The following is a 26,638-nucleotide window of genomic DNA, read 5'->3' as shown; positions in this document are numbered from 1 at the left end:
CAAACAACTGCCATATAATCATCCCAGTATAAGATGGAAAAATTTTGCAGGGAATGTCATCATTCATTGGAACAACCTCCACAAGGGCATGGTGGTGTTCCCACCCCTGGAGGTTTTCCAGTTATGACTGAACAGGGTGCTAGATAACCTCATTAAAGCTCCCTTTCCCCAAAAATATTGGACTAGATGATCTTTTGAGTTCTCTTTCACCTGGACTAGCCATGATTCTGTGATGCCTATCAACACATTAACTAGTAATCCAGACTCCTCTTTGGCTTAAAGCTGGTGAAAGGACTGAGAAACAGGTTATATGGGGAGTGACTGAGGGAGTTGGAGCTGTTTAACTTGGAGAAAAGGAGGCTCAATGATGATCTTATCACTCTCTAAAACCACTGAAAGGAGGCTCTGTGAAGGTGGTAATCAGTCTCTTCTCACAGGTAACAAGTGACAGGACAAGAGCAAATGGCCTCAAGTTGTGCCTGGAAAGGTTTAGATTGGATCTGAGGATAATTTTTTTCACTGGAAGGGTGGTCAAGCATTGGAAGAGGCCTCCCAGGGAACTGGTGGAATCTCCATCCATGGAAGCATTCAAAAATATGTGGATCTGGCAGTTAGGGACATGGTTTAGTGAGGGACTTGACAGAACTGGGTTAAGGTTTGCACTCTGTGATGTTAGAGGTCTTTTTCAATTTCAGCTATTCTGTGATTCTCTGTTTTTGTGACTGCTAAAAGAAATAGAGACATTTACTCTGTTTTCAACTGTCCCCATGAAATGAGACAAATCATTCTCCAGAAGGAGGTTTTGTTTGCCCTGAGTCCTACAGGGAATTCATAGCAGCTGATTCCAACATAAATGCAAGGAGAATCACATTATGAGAAATGTGCATGCATTTCTCATATATTACATTTCAGCTCTGACAGACACTTTGCTTATGGAGTAGAGTCTTTTATTACATTGCAGGTTTTATGGCTGGGATTTCAGCTGTACCCCAAATCTCTGTTGTAATTCCAGACTGGAGAGGGAAGAGATTCAGAACCTCATTAAATTCACTGGGGAGGCCAGTACCATTCTTCTTGAGAAATGTCTAAAGGATGTGGACTCACAGGAGATCTGTAGACAGCTGAGACACCTCTTGCTGTTCCCATACTTGCTTCTTGGTAGGAATATTGCTCCCAGAAAGAATGCACTTGCTCCTGTACCTGTCTCTTCTGAGGGGGGTTTAAATCACCAAGGCACTTGCACTCCAAGAGTTGCTCCTTATTGCAACAGCAAAATTTGACTTTACAGTTCTAACTGAGCCTTGCTGCAAAACATCCTGTGAATGTGAATGTCAGAATAAGCAATAGAAATGAGAGGAGTGTTCTGCCTATAGAGCTAAAAATTGGCCTTGGCCTCCCTTCTAGGCCTGCTTATGCACTTTACACGACCCATTTAGGCTGCTTTGGAGAAAATGCATAAACTGTTGTGTTAGAGTTGACAAAAGTGGGTCCCAGGCCCATTCCTGAAATTAAGTCTTAAATGCCTTGGAAAATGTCTTTCCATGTCCACCTTAGCATACAGATCTTGGTCTGACTATTCATTGGCTGAAGCTTTATGCTAAAAGGAGTGGAGGGGAGATGCCATTAGAAAATAAAGATATCCAGCAGCAGATCAGGTATTTCATCCTCTCAGCCATTCAGAAATTCACTGCAGAAGTTTGCAGTGGGCACACAAGAGGACTCATGGCAAGTCCTCAGCCTGTCCATCAGTGGTCTCAAGCTGCCTTCATACCTGAGGACAGGCAAACCAACAGAGGTAGCCAGCAGTGGGCTTTGGGCTGAGAGATGTCTGCATTCCTCTAAAGGGCTGGCAAGACCATTTTCAGCATGAAGCAGTACATGCTACTGTATTGTCATATACTGGTTTTGATACACAGGCCAAGGACATTGTCCTGCATGTTTCTGGGAAGTAAAAGGTAAGTGCTGTAAAATTAGCCTCTAATAGAAAAAGAAATAGATTTTTTTCTGCATAAATACACTGATTTTAAATTCTGATAGTAATTTTTTGGTCTCATAAAGTAAATCTAATGACACTGCTGTGTGTTTATTTCTGAATATGAAACCAAAAAAAAAGCCAATAACCCAGTAAGGACTCCTAGCTATTTATTTTCTACTTGATTCATACCCATTAGTGTATCAAAGTGGCAATTTTCCAAACAGGCACTCATTTTGGCAAATGCATTTTACAGACCCCTTTTAAAGAGGCCAGACCTTGGAGGATATATAGAAGTTTCTGTAGAAAATTACTTCATTGTTAAGTAGTAAGGATGCCAGATATCTGCATCTCAGCCATCCATAAGTCATCTTATTTGTCAGATGCATTGACTGTTATAAAAGCTCAAGGTAAGAACAGCCATGGGAGTAACAAGCCTCATCAGCTTCATTCTGTGTTTCTAGCTACAGTCAATAGCAAAGGTGTCATCTTCCCACATAATTCTTGTAGTGCCAAAAATCTCCTTATTTACATAATGTCACCAATTTTAAAAGATTTTCCACTATGAATTCCAGTTTAAATAATTATCTAATTGGAAATTAGGAACAGGATTTTTGGCATTAAAATCCTTTGACTGCAGACATCTGTGATCCCTACACAAATGAAACTCTGGGTAACTCAAAAGCTTTGTGAAACTGCAAACTTGAGAACACTGTTTCTCCTCCTCCTCTGTCCATCTAAAAAATCCTGCCAAAAACTGGGATGGGCAACTGCACATATCCTCTAAAGAGCTAGAAACTGTGGGCTGACAAGCTCTGAGCAGCAGAGTCCATATCCTAGAGCTAGATATGCAGAACTCTGTTTATACCACGTACACATCTTCAGCTGGGCTTTAAAACCCAGGTGTTTGCACATCCAGAGCAAGTTCAGGTGTTCAGCTAAATGTGAGCTTATGTTTATAGCCAGTTTGAAGAACAAACAGACAGGCATAAAGCAGACAATGCCAAATTTGATGACATGAGTAGTAAGCTCATCCATCTTTGAAAATCTGTTGCTACTCTTGGGCTTCACTAGGTTGGTAGCCCAGACCTCTGTCTGGACTTTTATTTCTGGTTCTGCAAAGTTTTCTACTTTGGTTGCACACTGACTGGAGGTGCACAGACACAAGCTAGGAGATCCATGCCTTTCTCCAAAGATTTGTTATTGAGCACTCACAACAAAGTTGTTGATTTCATTTTTGCATTAAAACTCTGACACATTATGTTGCCTATTTTTGCTGCTACTTAGAATTCCCCAGCTTCAACACCTCTTCTTTTTTTTTTTTTTTTTTCTAGTAACCTCTTCCTTTTCACTGACCCAAATACCCACAGTTCAGCAACTGAGCCATACTGAGTACACCACTGGTGCCTGTGGGTAACCTCATTCACCTCTTGGCCAACTGCTCTCTCACTCTCTTACAACACTTATCAAATGGGAAAATCCCTTTTGCAGAAACCCACCTCTGTCTTCTTCACTGGTTAAATCTGCATTTTCTTTAATTTTAGCATTGCAATCAAAAAAACATAAGAAATCTCCTGCAATCTGGAATTGCCACTCCTACTGTGGTGAGAAGGGTGACAGGGTTTTAAAGCAAAGCAAAGATTTTTGAAAGTAAATTCAGTCATGAGCCAGGTTTTACTGTAATTTCCAGAGCAAAGTTATTAAAGGAGATGCAGAAAAATGTAAAGAACTAAATATGGGCCAATATCCTCTAAGGGTCCCAGGACATTACTTATGGGATATTGCAGATGCTGAGTCTCTAGGACAGTGTTTTTGGTCAAGTGAGGGTGGGAGGCAGGTGGAAGATGTGGAAGATCACTTAATGCTTCTGAAAATAAAGATGCATCTGTCTCACAGATACAGTTCACCATAAGCACTTGACAGGAAAGATTTAGTTCACAAAATGTCAAAACCCATAATTTTACATTCAGCATCCAGGTTCTATCCTTAATGTAAAAGACATGAACAATTGAATCTTCTTACCTACTAAGAGAATACATAACCAAAGGAAAAAAATAATCTGAGTATTGACAATTTTCTTAGCATTTAAAAGTCTTACTTTTGTGTCATTCTTTTCCCTAGAAGGCTGCTGAAATTGTCAGTGATTAATACAAAGGTTAAAACTGAGCAGAAGAACTGGTATAAAACTATGTCTGAGCCAGAGAGGTGCAGAAGAAGGGAGTGAAATAAAACAGCAATAAAAACAGACCGGATGTACTCACTCGTCACTAGACATGTTACATGATTAATCACTTGTCCTCATTGTAAAAATGAAGCCAGGAAATCCACTAAACCTCAGTATGTATGTAATAGTGCATTTCTAGGTAACAAATTACAGCTATCAAGCTACAGAGAGAAGCATGCACTACATTTACCATAATTTAACATACTGGCCTCGCCTGAAAACCTGGCAAAGTTTGCTGCCATGCAAGCCCATAGCATCAAAGCTCTGTATTTCTATAAGGGTGAAAATTCAAGCATTCAGCATTTACATGAGATTCAGCCAGAGAGATCACAGTTGGAGCAATCTGCACATAGTTCATCGTGAAGGTGCTTGTGATGGTCCCAAGCACCCATTGCTATCCATAAACACAGCAAACATTCTAAACGGGTTGTGGTGGTGTTACCTGGAGCCAAAGCACAAGCCTGGCTGCATTTCATGTCAAACCACTGACCAGCCCTGCTGCTTGGAAAGTATGGCTGACATCCGATTGTGGGCCGCCCGAGAGGTTCACCAGCAGGAGAGTGGTTATGCTGCTTTCTTCAAAACATTCTTGTGGCTTTCTTGAGAGCACGATATTTGTCAGGTGAGCAGCGCAGCCAGAATGGTTTTATCTCCTTGTTGCCATTATATGTGCTTCAGTAGCATCCCAGAGGCCTCTCTTCTGCTCAGCTGTAAATAGAGTGCATGAAGAACCATCCTCTGGAGGAGCTGCAGGCATCAAAACACATTTCAAGGCTAACAAGGAGCATTTTCAGTCTGAGCTCCCATACACTGAGAGGAAATACCCAGTTATTTATATAACTCTTCTTAAAGAATTTTTATTTCTTTCAAACATAATACTAAGAACATTTTTACCTTTTATGCTGCAATTTTCAATCACATCAACCCATGACCAATATTTTCTCAATGGGAGAGGACTGCAATTGTGAAACAGTTACTTCAGGTCTTCTCAATGGGTGGTTAATTAGCTGTTAAATTAGCTCTCTGCACCTAAATTAACACGTGACCACCTAACATGCCTGTTAACATCCACACATCACCCTCTGCCAATGACCTTTCCCCTGGAGCTTCATCAATCAAATTCAACTTGGCAGGAGACTTCTTGATCACGTAGAGGAGAGGGAGACAATTCCCACAACCTCCCTGAGTGAAGGGCATGAGGCATCAGTCAGTTTCACAAAATGAGAAACAAGGAAGAATAAGATAGGAGACCTACCCAAAAGATCTTCCAGAAGTCTCATGTAAGAGTTGAGCAGAGAATTCCCTTATTCCAGGCAATCACAGAGTTTTAAACATCATGCATCTTATTGCAGTCTTTACTATTATTGTGGCTTTTATTACAAAGTCATGCCCTTGGGAAAACAAAATAAAGAAGGATAATATCATGTGGAACCTTAGATCCTTTCATTTCTAGCATTATCTTTGGGAATTCCTTGACTTTCACATAGCCATGGGTTTGTTTTGAAGATGAGCCATCATTTAGAACAGGGTGAGACTTTTCATCCTTTTGAAACCCCACAGAGAAGCCAAAAAACCAGAGTCAGGTACTTAGAAAGATAGGATGGTTTGGCTCAAAAGGGACCTTAAACCTCATCCAGTTTCAACCTCTCTGCTGTGGGTAGGAACACCTTGCACTAGACCAGGTTGCTCAACTTGGCTTGAACAATTCCAGGGAAAGGGCATCCACAAATCCTCTGAGCGACCAGCACCTCGCCACCCTCACAGTGAAAAATTCCTTCCAAATATCTGATTAAATCTCTCCTCTTTCAGTCCAAAGCCATTTCTCTTGTTGCTATCACTACTTGCCCTAATTAAAAGCCCCCCCCCCCCCAGCTCCCCCCAGCTCTCTTGCAGACCCTTTTAGGTATCTGGAAGGTGCTGTAAGGCCTCCCCAGAGCTTTCTCTCTCTAGGCTGAACAGCCACAGCGCTCCCAGTCCATCTTCACAGGAGAGGTGCTCCAGCCACCTGATCATGGTAGTGGCCCACAGTTTTCAAGTGGTATTACAGGAAAGTATCTGAAATTCAAAAATATTACTTTGATCATATTTGCAAGAATAACAAAAATGCTAACTACTGCAGGATGTGGCGAATACAAAAAGTCATTGTGAATGTCCAATACTCTTCAGAAGAGCCCAGGATCATTGTTCCATTTTACAGACTGACTCCTTCCAACAGATTTCACCTTCTTTGAGGGTATCAAACCTTCTTCAGGGCCAATGAAGTGTCTGCAGTTACTATGGGACTTGAGGCTGCGAGACCTTTTGGGAGCAGAGAGTAGTATCAAAGCAAGTCAGGGAAGCAAAATGCAGAAATCCCATGGAACAGGTGCCAAGGATGCTATGTGGGGTCAATGCAATCCACAACCCCTGCTGAAAGTGCTAGACTGAGAAGGTGGACTAGTTAAAAAGTGCCACGCACTTATGTCACTATAACCAAAAACAAAGAAAGAACTGCAATCCTTACTCTTCTTAACAACTCAAGACTGTAGAAACTGCACATTTAAAAACAGATATGGAATTTAGGACATAACTCTGTTTGAACATTTGCCTTGCAAACAAAAGACAGTTGGTAGGAAATTAATTTCAGTTCGAATTAAGTGAGCTCCAGGGTCAAGACTGTGTTGTGACCACAGCTCATTCTCTTTCTCCTTGTTAATTAGAGACAATTTCATGAGCTTTAGCTTTACTGCACTTCCAGTTTAATTACTGGAAAATGTTTACATTTTAAGAAAGAAAATTGAAAATGAATGATGGAAAAAAAACAACTTTCTCACTGCTGCCATGTATTCAGATTAATGGTTATTTCCCTAATTAATCTAAATCATTCATCCAGTGTAACTTGGATGGCAGCAGGAAGGATGACTTTTTTGTGTACTTAAATTTTTCTTAACAGTTCTGGCAAGGTAATACATGGAGAAAAATATAGTAAATAATATTTTAAACATGCAGGCTACAACATGGGCATATACCATAAGCAGTGTCATTCCAACACTTGAAGATGATGAAAAAAAAAAATCTCACAAGATAATTTTAAGCAAAAATTACCAAATTCTCTAAAACCATGTTTCTAGGAGCCTCTGAAAAACACTTTGATCATACTGATGAGGACTCCTTGGGGAATTTTCAACACCCACCTCTTTATTTTCTCAGGCAGTCACAGGAAAAGAGGTTTTGTTGAAGATGTCAGCATGTACTCGGCTTGTCAGGATGTTTCAGGCTTAACCCTTTGAAGACTCTGATTGCCCTGAAGATAAAATATTCACATCATGGTTTACAGCAATAAATTAGGACGCAAGCCAAGTTCTGAACCTCCTAAGCTAAAAGAATGAAAAATGTGTATGATCTGTTGCCACAGAAATATTAGTTAAGCATCTCATAATCCTGTAACAGTTAGCTTGGAGGCTCTCCTATTCCCAGTGCCTTTTAACTCCAATGGATTTAGTTGTGAACTCCAGCTCCTCTCTGATACATAATGCATAACATCCTATAAAGAATTCAACAGGACACCTGAGTATTGCCATTTCTCTTGACGCAATTTCTCTGCTTTTACAACTTGGTTTCCACCAAGACATATTTTAATTTCCTACAGAAACCTGATGCATCTCCTCTAAACTACAACTTCCAGCAGAAGCAGATGGTTCTTTGCTGTATTTCTGTCCACATTGTTAGCATTTTCATAGAATCATGTCTGATTTTCTGTGGTTATCAATTCAGTTGCAGCATCTGTTCACAGCACAATACTATGGGGCAATAATATGAAAATACAACCTTCTTAGGTCTTGACTATTTGCCATTAAAAGTTACTATCTATCTAAATTGAGACCTGATGCAACTGGATGAAACTACTGGTATTTTGCCAGTTTTCCAAAGGACTGAGTTCTGCCCTGTTTCTGGAAGCCAACCAGCAGCACACTGGCAGCAAGAAGCAGGAGTATGTTAGAGTTACATTATACTTCGGTATCAGCTTAAAAGTTACTTTTAGATCAGCATAAAATCCAAGGGTTTTGCAAGCAGTAAATTGGGTTCCAAACCAAAGCAACCACAGATTACTTTCCTACAGGAGTGAAAAACTCAGCCAAAAGCAAGTTTAGCTCTTCTTCACTGCTTGATGATTTCTGGTAGGCAAGCCTTATTCCATAGCCTCACAGCTAAGACTCCCCTTGCTGGTTTTTAACCACTTCCACCAGACAAGAATGAGAAGGCCAGAAGTCACATCAGGACAACAGAGCAGGGTCAAAAGAGAAGCTGAAAACGACAGCTGTACCACAAGACTTGACAAGGGATAGAAAAGAAAAGAGGTAGAAACCAACAACAGCCCCAAGGAAAGTGTAGGAAGAGCCTCTGATTTAACTTAGAATCTAAATGAGGTGGAGGCTGTACAAAATAGGTGATTGGAATTAAGTGGGCTACAGGGCCAAACAGCAGAAAGAAGTACCACATTATCACAGACTTTCTTTTTTCAATATTCATCTGATTCCTGGCTGAAGCACCAGAATTTCAAAAACCTGAGTCAAATGAGTTGCACAAGTGTTCTCTTTCGCCCTTTCTTAATTAAAAACAAACAAACCAACCCAAGTAAAGGCACACAAAGCTCCCTCACGGTCCTACATGCAGCAGCAAAGTTCAGAAGGATACACGCAATGCAGACTATATGCTCTGACTACACAAAGGTCCTGATTTCAGTTTTTGCAATTTCTGTGGAAAGGTGTTGTGTGGTCACGGACTAGATAGCCAGTACCCTGACCACAGACATGGCCTCATGCTTGTCACCATCAGTTCCCTTGCCCCAAGCAGTCACACGCTTCATGGTTTGCCTCAACAGCAGGGGAAAGAGACAGCATTTGATTAATATGGTGCTCAATAACCAGTAAGGTCAGTGATCTGGGTACATTTCTGCAGCCTTGGCATGACTCACTTTCCCTAGCCACCTTCCAATGGGAGGCTCGGAGCAGTAGCCAGCATGGAATTCAGTCACACCAGAAGCTCAGGCTAGGGACTGAGAGGAAGGTCTGACCAACGGCAGCAAGAGATGGAGTAGCACACATGTTGGGTGAAGCCTATGGACTAGCTGGAGACTTAACTCTCAATTTAATACACCAAGGTTAAACAAAGTGCATGGATACTGTTCTGTGGTTGAATGAAGCCAGCCAGAACCAGACTGCTGAATGAAAGAAAAATAAAGACCAAGGCAGGAAGAAAAAAAGCTCAGATTTATCTTCCACATGAATATCTTCTTTCTCTTTATGAAAATCTTTTGTTTCCAACTTGTTACTTGCCTTTTTTTGAATGTACAGTATTTGTAGAGTAAGTTATTTACTTGCTTCAGTTAACATATATTTTCCACGTGATTGACCATGAGGCACTACCCAAACAAAAAATCTTTGAAACAGATATGGTAATGAAACACAAGAATGCTGCTTTTGAAAGCAATCTCAAAATACTAAAGAAACCTCCTTTAAACAACCATTGCAAAAATAATCAAGGAGAATTACTCACACTTACTGGTTTTAAAGTAACTTCAGCAAAAATTTCCTAATCCTTGAAATGAAACCCAGCTGAGAATAGTAGACTCACAACTTATACATCAAAAGGCATTAGAACAGCTATTTGCAACAGCAGTACCTCTAAATCTTAGAAACAGTACCTGTGCACATCATCTCTGCTCAGCATTACTATTTTAGAGTACTTGACAATTATGCTGTTTGGTGGATTTCACAAAATTCCAAACACGAAGATTGTGAAGAAGCCTGTGAAATGTCCTGTTTCACACATTTCATTAGCAGAGTATTCTTGTATTTGTCCAGAAGTCTAAAGCTGAGAACTAAGCTAATTTCCCAAATACTGAACAGAGACCAAAATCCAATCTCAGTCCACACAGAAATATCAAAGTCACTGTACTAAGCCAGCTTCCAGGCAAGATGAAGCTGACTGGCTCTTACATCCCCCTTGTGCTGTGAGTAGAGCCCATGTGACACTGCGTGTCACTGCAACTGTGGGTTCATTTTTCAACCCAAAGACAGTAAAGCAGGCTCCTCACCCCTTGCAGGACTCCAATTTAACTCTGTAAGAAGTATGCCATCTACTGATGCACTGTTTACTATACCCCTCCTCAAGTGCCTTCACACAGCCACTGACCAAGACTGGTCTTAGCTGTGTTTGCTGAAAAGAAAAATAATATTCCATGAATTTAAAAGAAAGGACAGCACTCTCAAAGCCAGTGAAATGTGTTTTATTTTAAGCCACTGCTAAAACAAGGACAAATTTAGTGCAACCTGGAGTTCATAATCTGAAAACTGAATATAGTTAAATTACTAAAATGGCAAAACTTGTCACCATTATACAGTACAAGACCTTCATATTCATTGAGTACAGTTACATAAACATTTAGTTATTCAAACTGCTTTTGGTATACAATTGCATCACTAACTGGGCTGTGAATTACTGTAACACTGCACAAATAAGCAGCAGTTCCAGCAAATTATAATAAGTTTAATTATTAAATACTGTTCAGACATTAGAACAAAGGCCCTCTAAAACTACAACACCAGCTATACAACAGGAATGTACAAAGATGGTACAAAATAAAGTGACTACAGTGGCTGGGTTCTGTACCTGCCTCTTCAGAGCTCAAGTACAGCAAATGCTTGACAGTAGTGGCTCTTGCTAAAGCCAAACTTCTTACAATAAAAACCATTCCTGAATCTTGTATTTTTCTTTGCAGGTTGACTGTCTAGAACTACAGGGCTTTGCGCTGGTGTTTACTACTCTCTGTGATCCCATCTCCAACAATTTGTCTCTCTTCATAGAAAAGGTCCCAGACAAAATTACATCAGAAAATTAACATTTAAAATCTGAGTCTTGGAATGTGGGTTTCTGGGTTTTAGTTGGTTTTTTTTTTTAAAAAGCTTAAACAATCTTCTAAAACTCAAAAACAAAGATTATACAGAAATTGCATTCATGTACATCATCTGAGCTGCCTTTTTACATCCTTGTTTTGACACAGCAAAACCTCTTTAATTTTAGATTATGGGTTTGAGTTTTGTTTGGTTTTTATTTTAAGGCTTTATGCATACTTTGTATTACTTATGTACCCCATTCTGAATGTTTAAGCTAGTTTTAAAAATGGTCACTTCTAACTTACTTTATATATTTCTCAAAGTGCTTTTTCTACAGAATCTTACAAAATATCACAACATTTCAATTTTTTAGAACACCAAAGGTATTTATGAAGTGTTTGGGTGATTTCTGAAACAGTAACATTCTAGGATATATTTTTCTCAACATAAAAATTAAATTACCAGGGTTCCACATACAGAAAAAATGCAAGATGAAACAAACTCTACCTTATAATGTTTGTTTATAAAGCAGAGTTGTCTGCTTTAAAGGGACCAAAATGTGGTCTTTCATGTTTTTACAGCTTTCACTTAGATTTCTGTATTTGTGGTCAGGAGTTTTAAACAAACTCAGTAAAAGTGTAATTTAAGACTTGCATTAGCAAGGAACAGCTTTCTCACTAATATGGCAAAGAGCACCAGTTAGATATAGACTGAGTAAGGTTCTCAAAGATTATTAAAATTATTTAATTGTAATAATTTTGCCAGGCATGTTTTTTAACTTCATACAGAAGGAGAAAAATCAAGTTATTCAGAACAAATTTAAAACTAATTGCGTAGAAAACTGGCCTGGTTATTTTGCTTGTTATCAGTAAAATTGAAGTATTTTATAACATTTTTCTGGTGAAAATTTGGAAACTATGCTCCTTTCTTCAGAGGTGAATAAAACCATTTCTTCCTTAATATCAATAGTTTCACAACATATTTGATCCAGTCTGAACACAGGATTCCATTTATAAAGATAATTTTCAGTAAAACTGTTGTCCAGTTAACTTTCTGAATAGTTATAAGCTTTGTGAATGGCATGATCTTCTGCCTTTCTCCAAAAAAAGAAGACAAAAAGAAAAAGCACTTCACCAACTTTATAAAATCCATAATTCTGAATAAATTAATTTTAAAATGGCTGTTCCTGCAGTGTTTTTTGTTGGTTGTTTTATAGGTTTTTAAATGTATGGTTTTGTACATTTGCAATACTTTCACTATCTTTCTCACTGTACAGAAACACTTTACTATACTGTACTGTATCCTCATGCCCTGAAATTCTAATTGGTGAGCAAAATTTAGTCATGAGGCACTGCTTTTAGCATTTTATTTCCTTGACATTTCAATTTTATAGGTAAATTTGTACAAGTATATTATTGCTGTGTTAAGAGAAAGGTATATAATAACAGGAATATTACTTCAAATTTTTGTCTAAAACAATGTAGAAAATCAACCTTAAAAAAAAAAATGAAAATTAATACATTTGGGAGAGGAAAAAAAAATCCAAACAACTTTTGTACAATTCTTAAAAAATATTTGCTACTAGAACTATCTTCCAAATATAGGAATTGAATAACTTCCCCTCACACCCCTCACATGCTTTGGGCTCTGATGTCCTGATGTCTGGATTATATTACGTATAACAATACAAAAGACCTTGAAGTGATTTTGGTCTTTTTGTCACATACATCGATTTTTCAATCAGTGAAATTATATATGAAGTGAGGAAATAAACTGAGCATAACAGAATTTTAATTTAGTGATAGAAGCTTGCACCAGGAGTTCAGAGGGGTGAGATCTCATGCACACATAAATATATCTGTGTGTATTCACATGTGTGAACACATTATGTACAGATATAAAAACATGAAAAATCTTTGGCTCGTGACAAAGGTGAACTTTGTGAGATCCAAGGCAGAAATCCAGATGACAAAACAGGACTAAAAAAACCCATGTCTCTGCAAAAAAGGCCAGTGGAATGCTTTCCTGAAACACAAAGACACTGCAAGAAGAGCGCTCTTGAGTTTGCCAGTGTGACACTTCACAGCAATTCATGGAGTAGGGGAAATCAGAATTGTACATATGCCATTAAAACTCAGGAATAGATTTGGAGATCACTGCTCTCTTTGTTTGGGATCACAAAACTGTGCACCATATCAGTTTATTTTTCTGAGAAAAAGCTATTAAGATTTTTTGTTCATCCAAAATCAGCAATGCTCTATGATTATTTGCCAAGTTTTAGGTGGCAACGTGGTAATCACCAGTGCTTTCTCCTCTCACAGGATATATATAAAAAAAAACAAATCCAAAAAACATTTTCAAACCACAGGATAGGTGAAGGTCCAGATTTCCTTTCAGACAGAAAGGCAAATCAGGAGCATTGGTGATAAAACTGACAAGACTGTTAAAAATATTCAATTAAAAGTGCCTTTAAAAAAAAAATCAGTGAAGGCAGTTAACAAAAATGAAATATCAACTTGCCCAGGAAGTTTCCCCTTCACATTTTATTAGCTTTCTTTGCTAAACACTTCCATGCTGAGTAACAAAATTATCTTTATTAATGAAAAGAAAATTTGTATGTAGCTGCTTTGAAATAAAGAATTAAAACTATTAAAAAAGATGGCTGAAATCCTCTGAAATCTCTGTCTTCTATTTTTAACACATCTTCTGAGACTAATGTACAAATTCTTTGACACAGAGCTACTGTCAGAAGTATCTGTATACAAAAAGCCTCACCAAAAAATTTAGCAATTTAAAATCTGATTGGTAAGCTTCAGGAAACGTTGCTGAAGAATTACATATGAAATCATGCTCAACTTCTCACTCTGCCCTTCTACCAGAAGTTACCAGCTCTACAGGAGTCAACAGTTTCATGCATTTGCACCTCAGCAATTTCAGAGCAGACTCTCCCACCTTTACATAAAGTTAAAACTGGTAAAGATGGTTATGAAGCCAAACTGTATTAAGGGGCTGTTCGGGCAGGTCACAATTTTCTTCCTGGCAATGCTGCTCTTGGGCATATTACACCTGGCCAAGATGAATAGTTTTTCCACTGTCTGCAGCAAGGCATTCCAGAGCAGATTCTTGCTGAAATCAGTGCTCTTAGTCCTGCTGTAAATACAGCACACAGGAGTGGGAGAAAGAGCTATCCTGGCACAAGGGGAATCCTGAACATCATGTCTGAGACTGCCTCCTGTGGACTATGATTATAGATGAGGGCTGTTCATAAATATCTCAGTGGTATGAACACAGCAGTAAATACAATTTATGCATGGGTGGACAACACCGATTATGGACTGAATAAAAATACCATGTGCACAGTATCACAAAGCACAGCACAGCTATTTTGACTTTCACCTCAAAGTCTTTTAATGCTGACTATTACTTAAACATTCACTAGCTGAATTTTACTTCACACATCTGTGTTCCTTCTATCTCCTTTCAGAAGAGGAATGGAGTGAAGAGTGTTGTATCTTTGGATTTTTCAGACATTTTCCAGAAGCCAGCCGACCAAAGATTTACTTTGAGCTTGCTCTCCATCAGATGCTGTCTCTATCATTTCACAATATTTCAGCACTGCTTGCAAGAGATCTCCAACTTTCCAGTCCTTTTCTCTCAGTCTTCTGGAAAGCTAAACGGGAGACAGGAGAACACAAAACAAAATATTTTGACTGGGACATCCTGATTAAGTTACAGAAGTTATTATTGAAACATGAAGTCATAAGAGATCAGTTGTAATGAGTTAATCGTTATTCCCACATCTATAAAAACAAAAACTTCCGCAAGATCCAAGCACTTTTCTTTAGGGCAGTCTTCACAAAACTTTCTTCTGGAGGGAGCACCATTTTCAGATTATGTGGTGCCACAGGTATGAGGACTGTGGTTCATCAGGACTGCAGAAAACAGGAAATTCTGAACACAAGATTAAGACATTTGCCAACCCTCCTATGCCAATAATGCATGTATAAAAAGACAAAACTCTGTCTTAATAAAAGGATGTGGATTTTCCTTTCACAACATATAGTGTGGTTGGGGAGACAGAGACACTACCCTCAATGAAAACAGTGTCTTCAGAGTTGGGAAATTATAACATCTTGGGGAAGAGGAAAAGGTGATGATTAAGTTAAACTACCACTCAGGAGCAGAGAACAGCATAGCTGAAAACATTTCTTTTCCCCCAGGATCCAAAGAAAAAAATCTTCCGTTGCTGAAGTGTCAAGCTCAGCTATATGTGTAACAAAGCTGACCCAAAGGGAAAAATTAATTTGACAGCTTGTCCAGGAGTAAAAAACTTAACAATTTTAAGTTTAAATGAATGAATAAATAAACAAATAAATACCCACACAAACAAACTATTTTCTGTAACTTTCTGGACACCTGTCAATGCTGCATTTTGGAAACACTGTTTAGACATCCTACTTATGCTTTGAAGCTGTAAATTTTTGTCCCCTTTTATAGTCCCTACCAAGGCATTCCATATATTAAGTTTAAAAGAAGTCATACACAGTTTCAGGGAAATATTTTTCACAGCTCCAAAATTAAAAATTCATATAGTTTCTACTATGAGATCTGCCAGATTGCAACATAAAGTTCTATAAAAATAAAAAGGAAGACAATCTTTCCCTGCTTCTTTACCTAGCTGATGTTCCAACTGTAACAAAGCAGGTGATAGGACTGACAGAAAGAACATGGGCATAAAAACATGTATCAAACAATTAACTTCTTGAGAAAACCATTAACTTGAACAAGCAAAAAAATTCTCTCTAATCCTGATCATAATTTATTCTGAACACTGGAAACTTTTTTCATTGGAAAAAAAAAAAAAAGATATTTTCTATACAAGAAGAGACTGAAATCTGTAGCTATTTCTGTGAATTTTAAAGCAGAGCTCAGGAAGTAGGAGTTTTATAGTCTACAACATGCAATTTTTTAAATGATGTTTGTTGATTTATAAAAGAATGGTCATTTTTCTTTCCTCTGCCAGAGGAAAGTGTGGCTAATGTCCAAGTACCTACTTCAGCAAATACAATATAAAAATTCTGTCTAAAGAAGTTTTCTACCATGGTAAAACTACGGAGCTGGCATCTACATTTTAATTTTAGGTTTAATCTCACTATTTCTTTAGATGATCAATCTGTTTCTTACTGCCAGATAAGTGAAACATTAAGAGTTTACTCAAAATAGGAATCTTAAAAGAGCTAGGTAAGGAAAACTGAATACATATGATTTTTTCATCTAGGCACCTGCATATCCACATTGTAAGGCATCTCTCAGAAGCCAAGAATTCACTGGCACAAATACAAATGTATTCTGTATTTACACACAGGTATTTAACTCCTTTCTGCCTTGCTGAGCATAACAAGCAAGAGTTAAGTAAGAGCTCACACCCAGCTGCAGCAATACCCTGCCTGACAGTGCTGGGAGCACTCCTGCCTTTCAGGCAGCCGCATCGCATCGGTGCCTCACGACCCTGCTGCGATCAGCTCGCACAAGCCTTTCCTCCCTTCCAGAGCTCCCCAGCCGCTCTCCGAGGATAGAGCTGTTCCCGGCCGGTTCCCAGGAAGCCGGGGCGGCTCCCGAGGGATGCCCAAGCCCCGGGCGGCGGCACCGGGCGCGGCGGCGCTTCCCGCTGGGCGGCAGCGCCCTCTGCAGGGCCGAGCCGGGACCGGCTGCGCGCGGCCCAACGCCCGAGGGGAGGCGGCGTGGAACAAAAACCCACAGCCATTCTCTGCCTCGGGGAGGGAAACAGAATTTCAATTTATTTTAACACAACTGCAATCATCTACAAAACTAACTGAAACAATTAACTACTGTCGCATTTTCAGGACTGTTTGACTACTGCCTGCCGAAGATCTTACCTTCAAGTGGCAACTCAGTATCAATTTATGACTGCATTGTCAAGTAGAAAAATATTACAATTTTTTAGGAGGGCACACGTAACAGACACTGCTATTTTCCAGAGTGCTCTTCTTGGTATGTCCTCTTATTAAGGTAGCTGGAGTCACTCACAGATACATAGGCAGCTAATAGTATCTTCCCTATGTGTCCTGGAACATTGGCTCAAACCTCAGCACCACAATTTTGTAGTCTCTTAACTCAGAGCTGGCCAAAGAATGAGAGACTCAAGGAAAAATCAGAAAAAGAGGCACCTGCCATCTCTTCTCTTTCATATTATATTGTTAGATACATGTATCTCAGATACATAGAAAATAAATTATTATTAGCACTCGTGAGTCCTACCACTATCCTACCCAAGTATTTGCAACAAGCATGAAACACATGAACATATCTTCAAAAGAAGACAGAAAGATTCATGAGGTTAGAATGAGTGCTATCCCTAACTCTGACTCGTTCACATCCACACCTTTAGAGAATGCTCAGCCAAGAATGTGAGAATAGAAAGAGTTATTTTCTTCATTGTGTTAAGGCACTTAAAAACTGCAACAAAGAAGAAACATGAATATAAGGACTAAAACCAACAACTACAAATAGCACAGAAATGTAGAAAAGTATTCTCAAACTGCCTTCCCGTTTATGGAAGCACAAAGTCCACTCTTTCAGAACTAATGTACATTAAAAAAACATTCTTGAAATAATTCTAAATCAAACATACCAAGCTCCAGAAAAGGAGCGTAGGGCATGTATTTCTACATGCTAAAAAACATTTCCAAACTTTCTGGGTTATTTGAAATAAGAATGCAAAACTTGCTAATCTTAAAATCAAATACACATTCCACACAGTTACACAGGCAGAAAAACACCTCAAAATTATCATTCTCTTTGTATGCTATGAAGGGAGGAGCCTCTCTTAGGAAAATGCAGACCAGGTATGATCTGAAGTGGCCTCTAGGCACCTTTCACATTTTTGCCACAAGTCTCTAGTAACTGAGCAGCACCACCATACACATCCTTCCAACTCAGGGAGTCTGTTTTGTCATACTGACCTTCACTTCCTAGTAACTCTGCTTTTCTCCTGAAATGATGATGTAAGCTTTGGAAAGCCCCAAGCTGAAGAGTCAATACTACACTTCAGAACTGACAGCAAGCCTTTTCTTCCTTAATATACTGGTAAGTACGTTAAGTCATTTTTGCCAAGATCTCAATTGTTAAAATCCTATTAATGGCATCAGGGTAACCTCTTTTCATATTATTAGGTCCCAAAATATAAATATTTTGTAATTACCATTCCTATGAACCTCATCATTAGAGACAATGCCTATATATCTATTAAGTTAACCTTTCAATAATGAGGTAATGTTAATTTCTTGATTAAAAAATATAGGTCTAATGCAAGAAGTTCCAGATTATCATGTGTAGTTTGGTGCGAAGCCATGAAAAAAACAGGTTTTATGATTTTATTGGAATAATAAGTTTCTCTTATATATTTCTGATGGAAATACTCAGGACAGTATGCACAACAAATTACTGCTCCTTTCCAAAGAGAAAAAAATTGCCAAAGGGCAGTTCCTTTGAAGTTTGATCAATAAAATGAAAGTAAAGGCACCTATGAATAAAACAATCTTATTGAGAGCTCTTTACAATAGCTTTGGGTTTAGTTGCTTACAGAATAAAGACAAAATATTTACCTCAAAACTAAACTTCTTTCTAACAAGATAATGTGTCTTTCAAATCAAAAAACAGAACAAAACAAAATAAACCAACCCTAGGCAGAACATGCTAAGTTAGAAAAAAATTTGCACAACCAAGTTCTTGGAAAGAGTCAATTTATAGACAATTAAATACTAAGTTAAAAATGCTTGAAAAAACACAACTTTCACCAAACAGAAATTATGTAATTGCATCCTTTTTGGAGTAAAACACTTGTAAGTGAAGAAGTGAAACAATCTGATTAATACTGGTTTATCTATGGTATATTCACAGGCTAAACATGCTGCTACACTTTGACCTCTCAGGATTAAAATAATGACTTTCCTCAGCAGTGAACAGCAAATGAAGTAACAGCAGGTGGTATAGCAAAGGAAATGGAAGTCAAGGAAATCCTTCTCCTTCCCACCTCCCATCAAACCCGAGTACTTACAAACACAAACTCCCTTGCAGCAGTGTCACGGAAGTGAAGGTCAGCCACCTCTGTTTCAGAAGCTGCCAGCCACTGGAGTGCTGCTCTGAGCTGCAGGTCCACTAGATTTGGTTCCAGGTCAATATTCATTATTGATAAAGTCTTCCGCATTTGCTCCAAACCTAGCATTAAATATAAAATAATCAAATCTATAGCTTCAAATTGTTTCTAAAAAAATCTCTGTAGTTCACTGTTTATAGACTGTATTATCTTAAAAACCTCAATTTAGTATACACAGATATGAAAGGAAATATGAAAGGAAAAAATTAGATTAGTCTCAAGTGTTTTAGCACTTTCGCATTAGGAAATACTGTTTATCCAATTTACAGCTGTGTGCAAACATAGCTAAGTATTAAAAGATACCTCAACTATAATGTATATTCCAAATGACAAGAAATTCAGCACAGACTTTCATAAAATGAACAGCAATGGCTCTCACATGGTCCATCAGTTCCTTCCATTTCTAGCTGCTATTTTTTGCTATGCCTTCATTTAACTGATCTTTAAAAGTGTGTATTTCTGAATTCTTTCCTGCACTGATCAGACTGCCTCTTGAACTTTTCCAAAATATACCATTGGTTTTACTGAGGCGTATCCAATTTTTCAAAAATTCCTTTATAGCACAAGTTCCAAAAATTTTTACAGCATTGGAAGAGTAGTTGTGTTTAACACTTAAGAACTACAGTATTGTCAACTTCTGTTCCCAAGCTGAGTTTCTGGATACAGCTACCACAGAGATGCTTTGCCACACACTCAGAAACAGCTAGGCATGTACATAGTGCTCTCCAAGCTGAAGTTACTACTTCCAGACTACTGAACTTGACTCCAGAAATATGGAATATATTAGTAAAAAAGCCACATATTAGTGTTGAGTTTACCTCAATCTCAATAGTATTCCAACTTAGGTAATGAAAATTGAGGTACGTAAGGTATTCATTCCCAACTGGAAAAATCAAGCAAGTTGAAACAGATTCCCCCAGAAGTAAAAGCAAGAGAAAACTAACTAGCAAAACTGTCAAACAAAACAGTGCTTTTACTAGATAACAGTATTTGTCTAGGAGCCACAAAATTTAACTTCTATATAGGAAAAATAATAATTTAAAAAAATATATGACAGTGGGTGGAAAGCATTGCAGTAACATTGTTTGAAATTTTGGTACAATTTTTAGTCTTTTAAAATAGATGTACATTTGATAATAAGGCTCTGATTCAAATTCTTTGGTGAAGAAGGAACAGCCAGCTTAGAAAAATCCAGACATTTACAGGTATGACATGAACAGAACTTCCAAATGTAAAAGACCAGGTACAAAGGTTTTCTACCTAGCACACTGTTTAAATAGTCCTACAATTCATAACAGAAAGAGCCTTTTCAAAACAATAGTGACAAGGTGAGGAGCTTACACTATAAAAATTTCACTAGAAAATCCTTAATACAATAGAAAGCAGTCTGTTGCACTACAGACAGTAGGTGACACCTAAACCATGTAAAGAAAAAAATCCAATCACTATCCTAACTGAACAATTTGAGTATTTGAGATGCCAGGACTTTTTAAAGTTGAGACCAAAAGAAAGCAAAGACATATTGATAAAGCAGATGAAATGTACAGAGTAGAAAATATTTTAATTACTATTATTCTGAGGAAAAAATACTCATTAATATAGCCTTATTTGCTTATACCCTTACAATCACTCTAATACAATTAAGAGATACTGGTTGCTTATATAAATTTTCCAGGAGCTGTAAAAGAGAGAAAAAAATCTCAAACCAACCAAAAAACCCTAAACCCACACATCTTTCTGCTTACATTAAGACTACTTGAAGATGTGCAACAAGGCTGAATATCCTCTGTAAGAAACTAGCAGAAGTTTCTGGAAATGCTTACTTTATCTTCAGAACACACCCAACACAAAAAAAGAGTTGTGTTACAACTTGTTCTAACATCAGCTCATCTTAAAACCACCTTCACACACTGTGTGTTCAGGCTGTTTTCATTTCAGTTAACAATCTTGAGCATATCAATCAGGCTGGAACCAGAGCAGAGAGATCTTCTAACAAACCACAAAGTTGTAACAAGATTCTAAATAGACCCTATGTTATACTTCACTACAGAGAAAGAGAAAATAGCAAATGCATTGAATCCAAGATTTTTATTGTTTTTTATTACTCTCTTCCAAGATTAATGTGTCCAGGTTGAGTGACTACTTCAGCATGTTGAATGCATTGCCATGGCTCCTTAACAAATATTTTAAAAAGTTAAAATATAAATTCACACTTTCAACAAGCTGATCAAAGTTCCCTAGCTTATGTTATTAAATTCATGTAAGCATCATTAACTAGCACTTCCCAAAGGCTGCAAATTTCAGTGCATTAAGAGGATTATGTAGGGCATTAATCTAACATTCTGACACTTGACTGACACTCATTATGATGAATAGGGATAATAGAGTTGTCACCTTGCTTTGCAGACTACAAAGACAAAGAATTAACAAAATAATTAATGTACAGTGCACAGAACAAGAACAGTAGTATATGCAGCATCTGACAATACCTTCTACAGCATCCTTGGAATCTTCCTCTTTATCTTCTGTTCCATCACTGTATTTTAATTAAAAAAAACAAAAATATGAATACAATCCAATATATGCATTAAATGTAGTAAATTCTAAGACTGTAATGAAGGTTAAATGATAAGATCATAAAAAATTAAGGAGTGATCATGAAAAGCAGCTTGGCTTCTCACACCATTTCATGCTGTAAACAGACATCATCAACTTCACAGGATTTTCTCTTAGGAAAAGGGAGAAGAGAGAAACAAGAGAAAGGTGTTAAAGGTGCTACTTATTGATTTTAATAGTTTTGCTTCATATGTGAAAAGGTTGAGCCACTTTATGTCACAGATATTAATAGCTATAGGTAAGCCTAAGTGGTCTATAAAAACCAATTACTATGCAATTCTGAAAGTTTACACAAGCTAAAGGGAAAAAAAAGCCCCAGAAATCCTGTAGGAAGCAAGCTCTAGTCTGAATGAAAAAAAGTAAATCTAAAGACTTATAAAACTGCAGGCAAGAACATGCAAAAAAGGGACCTTTTTGCAAGCAAAACACATTAATCAGTTTTAGCACAGAAAAATTTAATCATTCAGCGTGGATTAATTAATGAAAAAATCATATTGTGATTAAGTGAGTAGAGTGTGAATAATGTATCAGCATAAAAAATGTATTGTATTTTTATTTTCAAAAATGATGATTTCATGCATTAATTATGAGGAACCCATCTGGTTTATATTTCTCAACTCAACCAACCTGTCTGATGTTGGAAAGGATAAATTCTCCTCATACACATCCCCTTCTAAACCAAGACTGCTCCAGCTACTGCTGTTACCATTACTGCCAGGAGAAGAAGAGAAGACAGCTGAACTAGAAAAGAACAATAGCTCAAACTAGAACCTTCATTTTCCTTACAACTCTTTTATTGAGACATTTAATGCAAGAGCACTGAAACTTTCCAGACAGGTTTGGTGGAACAAACATGACTTTCAGTGCTATCCAGAGCAGAACTGTGCACAATTAATGTAAAACTAGCAGGTTTCAGTGCACTGGTGAAAGTATTAATCTCTACTCATTAATTTTTCAGATCAGTGCTAACAGGAATTTTGTCCTCAGGTCTAAGCACATGGCTTGTTATTTATAAAAGCTCAATAATTTCAAAAGGATTACTCATAGGAAAATGGATTACATCTGTAATATTTGCTTAAGAAGCAGCTAATAAAATTATGCATTGTGAAGACAACTTCACACACAAAATCCTTCCATCTCACTCCAAAAACCCAGTAATGATCCCCAACAGGCCTGATGAGATGGAATTCCTAAATATTTCTTTTTAATTTTTATTACTGTTGTACAAGTTAGTCTTTAAAAAAAAAAAAGGAGGCTTATAAATCTATGAAAACAATACTGAAAAGATTACTTCAGTCACAGTTCACAAAAATACTGCATTTATTATATGACTACATTCAAGCCAATGCAAAGAACTGAAAAACTGAACATGTTCTTACACTCATTAATTTCAGTCATTATAAATAGCACAGTTTGTTAAACCTGTCAATATTAAGCAACTCATATGATTAAATCTTCATTCCCCAGCTTCATACTTCCCCCAGAGCATGTCTGGAAGCCTTCCAAGAACAGGATTTCTAAATATCCAGCATTCTTCAAGAAAGTAGACTGTCTACTAGAGATGGCATGAGAAGCTGCAGAGTAACTGCAGAGAACAGCTGCTGTAAGAAGATGCTGTCTCCACCTAAGTTTTATGTGACTGCTGAAGCTCATTTCCACTCCTGGCACGTAGCAAAATGATGGAAGAAAACATCAAGAGACAGACACTGATCTCTTTCAAGCATTTGCCAGTAACATAATCACCTATCAGTGTCCCTTGCTCTCCAGCATGCCTGCATGGATACCAGTTTCAAAATAGTGAACAAAAGGTTAGCAAGTCTACAATATAAACACACTCAGATAACAAGAAAAAAAGTTTAAGAAGTTGAAATGCCTTATTCAGTAAATTGTTGCTTCTTTAGACTTCATGTCCAAAGAAAATTCAGAGTTTTCTTGTTAAGTAGACAAGAAAAAAGAAAAACAAAGAGCAGGAGCTTCTGAAGAAACCAGCTTGCAGAAAATGCAAACCTGGTCTAAAAAACATTTCTCAAGCTACTGTGTGAGACTATCACACTCTACATGAAGTATTAAATTTGGTTTAAAATCATTAAATTACAGGTATAAAAATTTTTCATATATCCTATTGGTATGCATACTTTGCACTCACAGCACCTCTTTCACTGCAAGTTACAGATGTAGAACATAAATAGAAGTAAAAGCTGCCCTGGTTCTCAAACTAAAGGATAAAGAATTTGTAATCTAACAGAGTAACCTCTACACACAACCTTTCTGATTAGGTAAGAGACTTAATGCTCTTTACAGAGATCAATCTGGGTCTGAAATAATAATATATAATGAACCATATGATTACAGTGAGGTATGAGAAAGGGAATTAACAGACAAATTAGCAGTCTTTAAAGTAAGCACCTGTAACCACAAAACAAGCAATAAACAGACATTATAATGCCTCTATAATGGTTCATGCAGCTCTTCAACAAAAGCTAGTAGAATAACAAGAAAAGCAAGAGGCTTCTGCTCTGAGTTTATAACTCATCCTGGATGCTGGATGAAAAGCCTAAGTCTACATGATGCTACACACCAACTAGAGAGAAAGCTTAAGAACTTTTTAATTCTAAATTTAAATCACTCGATTTAGGCATGAAAAGCAGAAGACACAAGCACTTCTCTCCATAACTAACTAGCAAGTTCTCTAAATAGAGTTCTCTCTTTCATCTTAATGGGGCTGCCCACAGGAAACAGTGAATTAACTTCTTGTTTTGCTTTGCTTGTGCATGGCTTTTGCTTAACCTGTTAAACCATCTTTATCTCAATGAGTGCTCTCATTTACCCTCTTCCAATTCTCACCCCCATCCCACCTTGGCAGGAGTGGCTGGGTGAGGCTTAGTTGTCATCTGGGGTTAAACCACAACAGGGTATTATTAGTGAACCTGGTCTTGTTACAGATCTCCCCTGGCTATCTGTTTCCACACAGGGTAACAATCCCAGATCCTTCCTTCCAGCGATAAACCTCAGCAACACAGATGAACACACGTGCTGTTACCAAGCCACAATTAGTTCTGTAAAACCAGCTCACCAATTTGCACATGCTCCATCAACACCTTGCTATTCAAATTATGTCTCCCCTTCTAAAATACTGCAGACATTTAACTGAGTAGTTCCACATTGGTACCAAATAACCTATTTGAACATTACTTAAGCAAGCATATCTCCCATACTTTCTTTAATCTCAGCAATGCTGGAAGAACTAAGTAAAGAAAAAAAATCTCTCTCCCATTTCTACTATTCTTCAACAGAAATGTTGAACTTTTTTATGTCAATCATAAAAAACTAAGTTTATTTGTTCCTCATACATTCCTTATATAGAAGCTTGGGCCACAACTCTCAGTATAATTCTCCCTGGAAACAGGCAGAGACATTGCAAATTTTAGAACTGCCATTCTAATCTTTGTTAGTTATCAATCAGCCAGGGGCAGTGCAGTGAGAAGATCCATGTAAAAAGCTACTACCCCAGTATTCAGGTAAGTTCCAGGATTCCACACCTGCAAGTCCATGGTTAGCAGTATATAAATATTCCACCAATGTCAGTTAGACTAGCTTATAAATTCCAGTCCCAAAAAAGACAAAAATAGCTGTAAAAGCTCATCATGTAAATTAAGCCATTATTCTTCTTCAAAAATAAATTAATTTATATGAAACATTTTCTCAAGGCTTAAGTTTTAATATTTTAGAGCACAAGTTATAAACTGTATTCTCAAGCTGTATTTTACATGTGGTTGTTTTTAAAATGCTTATATATTTTGCTAATACTTAAATTTCTTACTTGATATGATTCCCTGGCATCAATGACACTCTCTAAATATTTTACAGAGTATGAACATTCATGGCCAACAACATTTTGTAAGAAAGCAAAATCATCATATTAGAGCCATTTCTAGTAAGAAAGTCATTGTGTGTTGAAGACAAAAATAATCTCTTCTCCCCCAAACCCTAGGAGAAATACCACTTGGTGACAAGTTATTTCATGTCAAGGTAACTGTTTAACTAGACTAACATCTTTATAATTACCTGTCACTTAGGTGAAGAAAACTGCTGTTCTCATCAGGATGTTCATCTTCAAAACTTAGATTGGACCAACTCCCAGTGCTATCATCACCAATACTAAGACTCATCTGCTGGCTAACAACAGATTCAACAGAGTGAAATCCTTCTCTTCCAACAGAGCTAAACAAAAATTTAAGACAAAAACATCACTGCATTTCATGCTGATCTGTGTTAGTTCATTCACAGCAATTTAAAACCATTCCAAAGACATCAAATTCCATTGGAAAAGAAAAGGTGAGGAATCCCTTAATTTGTGTCCTATTCCTAACACAAGAAATAGTGCAAAAAAATTAATCTGAAACATCAACAGGCTTGGGTCAGGGATTGCTATTTGGAATTCTTTCATTAGAAATCACAGAGTGATACAAAGAATTCTCTCATTTGGAATATTATTTGCTATGAAGCACAGAAGTCACTGTAGCTCTGCAGACAGTGTATCAAGGTACACTTTTCAAGCAGAAGACTTACCATTTCTGAACTTGTTCACCCTAGGACAGTTTGGCTATTTTCCTTGGTGTGCCTTCAGTACAAGCAGCTAAGTGGTCTGCTACTGAGGGCAAAATGCTTAGGTATAAACCAGTGTCTAAAATATTAGAATTTCATTTTTTAAAAAGTTATCTGCAGAAAAAGATTACTTTTTTTCCTTCAAAAAAGTGCAGTAATGCATGACTTGT

At 37.5% G+C, this 26,638-nt stretch overlaps 1 protein-coding gene across 3 annotated transcripts in view; it reads right to left on the bottom strand.

The window, feature by feature from the left end:
- Positions 1 to 10,448: 10,448 nt before the first annotated feature.
- The window catches only part of AKAP11 (A-kinase anchoring protein 11), a 34,915-nt gene continuing 18,725 nt past the window's right edge, over positions 10,449 to 26,638 (bottom strand). The window contains exons 7-11 of one of the 3 annotated variants that reach the window (XM_079307777.1): positions 25,929 to 26,084; positions 22,491 to 22,574; positions 21,737 to 21,783; positions 19,149 to 19,309; positions 10,449 to 14,741 (exon numbers count right to left, since the gene is read on the bottom strand). In XM_079307777.1, the coding sequence (XP_079163903.1) occupies positions 14,595 to 14,741; positions 19,149 to 19,309; positions 21,737 to 21,783; positions 22,491 to 22,574; positions 25,929 to 26,084 (595 nt within the window). In that variant the 3' untranslated portion in view covers positions 10,449 to 14,594. The remainder of the gene's footprint in view (positions 14,742 to 19,148; positions 19,310 to 21,736; positions 21,784 to 22,490; positions 22,575 to 25,928; positions 26,085 to 26,638) is intronic. The other 2 variants (XM_079307778.1, XM_079307779.1) reach the window with 2 other exon arrangements.

The sequence above is a fragment of the Erithacus rubecula genome (genome assembly GCF_903797595.1).
Source record: "Erithacus rubecula genome assembly, chromosome: 1".
Taxonomy (NCBI): domain Eukaryota; kingdom Metazoa; phylum Chordata; class Aves; order Passeriformes; family Muscicapidae; genus Erithacus; species Erithacus rubecula.
The sequence above is the reverse complement of the archived record's forward strand: the minus strand, read 5'-3'. Positions and strand labels throughout refer to the sequence as shown.